Here is a 2,179-nt window from a genome sequence, read left to right on the forward strand (position 1 = left end):
GGTCACATCACAGGAGAGTGAACTGTCTGTCAGAAATCATAGCACGTCAGCTGTCTTAACCGCGGCTTGTGTACTGCATCATCACTGTGTCTGTCACGCGACTCTGTTGCCCTTTCGGCTTGAACTGATGGTAAAACTAACAACATTATTAACGGTCTTGATATTTACTTTGAAAGCTGACGCTCGTGATTATGGTAAGGGGCGTTACATTTCCGACGCGTGCTTGTGGTGTTCGGCCAATCACAATGCACTGGGTCAGCTGGCCAATCAGAGCAGACTGCGCTTGTCAAAGGAAGGGGCTTTGTTGAAAACGACGCGTTTGAGAGAGGCGGGGCATAGAGAACCTACAATAATGTACAGTATTTGAAAAAGAATGTGTTTTTTGAACATTAAAGCATGTCAACATATTCTGTTACACCAAATACACAAAATAATGATCTTTAAAAAAGCATCATATGACCCCTTTAAAACAAGTTAGCATTAAAAAATAAGCAGCCTGTGGAGCCCCTAAGGGGACATGGTGATTGAAAAAAAATGAGATGGGAGGAAAAATTATATTTTTACTGTTTTGCGTTCCTCTCAAGAAACTTTCCCTGCACTCGCAAAAGCACTGAAATACAATTTTTCTTCCCAACTCATATTATTTCCATCAATATATATATATATATAATAAATAATCCCCACGTCCTTTTAGGGGCTCCGTAGCAGTCATATTAAACATTGAAAAATTATATTACTTACTTCCAGTTGCAGTAAGCCCTCAACATTGTCTCGAACCTCAGTGTTTCTATTAAATTGGGAATCATAATAATACTATTATGGCATTGGTATTCAATATGTAATTGGATAATGTACAGACAAAAGGGTGGATTTTTTGATAATGATTTTTTTATAACCAACTGACTATACATCATTCTGTTTATTACGTTGCTACTTACCAAATAAAGAAATACATTCATTTTATTGATGAATAATTATTGAATTGTGATTGGTACAAGGGTCAGTTAAACAGTTTATTATGCTAAATATTTGACCCTTGAATGCCAAGACCAGCTACATTCATACTCACCGAAAGAACTGTTCCCATAAACTTTCTGCTTCCTTTTGGTTTTTCACACCCAGACTGAAAGAAAACATTCATATCATGCAATGTTTATTATTTTGTAGCACAACAGAATATGTCAAATATGCACCATGGCAGTGTTTAAAGACAAACACACACACCTGTTCAAGAACTTGGCACCTGCTGACATCAGACCGAATAAAGGACGAATTTTATTATCGACAATTGCTTGCAAAGAACCACCTAAACAACAGTAGCAAATGCAAAACACAAACATTTGTCATAGACTCGGACTGTGTTTATACACGCATGCATACGGTAAATACATACTACATACATGTGCGCACCAATAATATCTCACTGTTTAGGATACCTTTGGCGATGTCCTTTTCTACATTTTCCAACGACGTCCTACCAAATGCGATCAGTTCTTTCAGAGCCCCTGTGAGTGTGTTTTGGGCCTCTTCAGGAGCCATGCTGAGCTCACAGTGAGTTACTCGTTCTGTACGGATGACCTGTCGCCGAACCTAAGCGCTGATTGGTTAAACCTCATCAGCGCTGAGAAAAGTAACAGATACCGCGTGTCATCGCCGTGGCGTTCCAGCAGCAGCACTTTCATAGAAATTGAACTGAAAACACTCAGCGACCAGTTCAAACAATAAAAATAAAAAGATTACTTTGAATCACCATAACTGACCAGCAGTGTTGGGGAAATTTACTTTTAAAAGTAATGCATTACAATATTGCGTTACTCCATAAAAAAGTAACTAATCACGTTACTTAGTTACTTTTTATGGAAAGTAACGCGTTACGTTACTTTTGAAATCTGGACAGGGCTTGCTTGTTTGTTTTTAAAATAAAAAAAGTTCTATTTTTGGCAATTATAAAAGCCTTTTCACACCAAAAGTGAAATGAATAAGCCTCAGGCTGAAGGGAAAGTAAATTTATGTCCGTACAGTAGAGTGCAGTTAGAAAAACACTTCAGCAATAAACAAAGACACAAATGTTGGTCTAGAGTAATTTGTGCTTATCAGTACGCTTGAACTGGATCATCGAAGGTCAGAAACAAAGACATTGGTTAATAGAACGGGATTAAATACATAAAGCATATTTGTG

The 2,179-nt window shown here is 37.6% G+C and overlaps 1 protein-coding gene across 2 annotated transcripts in view; it reads right to left on the minus strand.

Annotated features, from left to right (window-relative positions):
* The window catches only part of selenol (selenoprotein L), a 10,593-nt gene extending 8,998 nt beyond the window's left edge, over positions 1 to 1,595 (minus strand). For both annotated transcript variants that reach the window (XM_016242441.1, XM_016242440.1), the window contains exons 1-4: positions 1,437 to 1,595; positions 1,225 to 1,306; positions 1,070 to 1,123; positions 742 to 787 (exon numbers count right to left, since the gene is read on the minus strand). In XM_016242441.1, the coding sequence (XP_016097927.1) occupies positions 742 to 787; positions 1,070 to 1,123; positions 1,225 to 1,306; positions 1,437 to 1,539 (285 nt within the window). In that variant the 5' untranslated portion in view covers positions 1,540 to 1,595. The remainder of the gene's footprint in view (positions 1 to 741; positions 788 to 1,069; positions 1,124 to 1,224; positions 1,307 to 1,436) is intronic.
* Positions 1,596 to 2,179: the final 584 nt, after the last annotated feature.

The sequence above is a fragment of the Sinocyclocheilus grahami genome, unplaced genomic scaffold (assembly GCF_001515645.1).
Source record: "Sinocyclocheilus grahami isolate Dianchi unplaced genomic scaffold, SAMN03320097.WGS_v1.1 scaffold658.1, whole genome shotgun sequence".
NCBI lineage: Eukaryota > Metazoa > Chordata > Actinopteri > Cypriniformes > Cyprinidae > Sinocyclocheilus > Sinocyclocheilus grahami.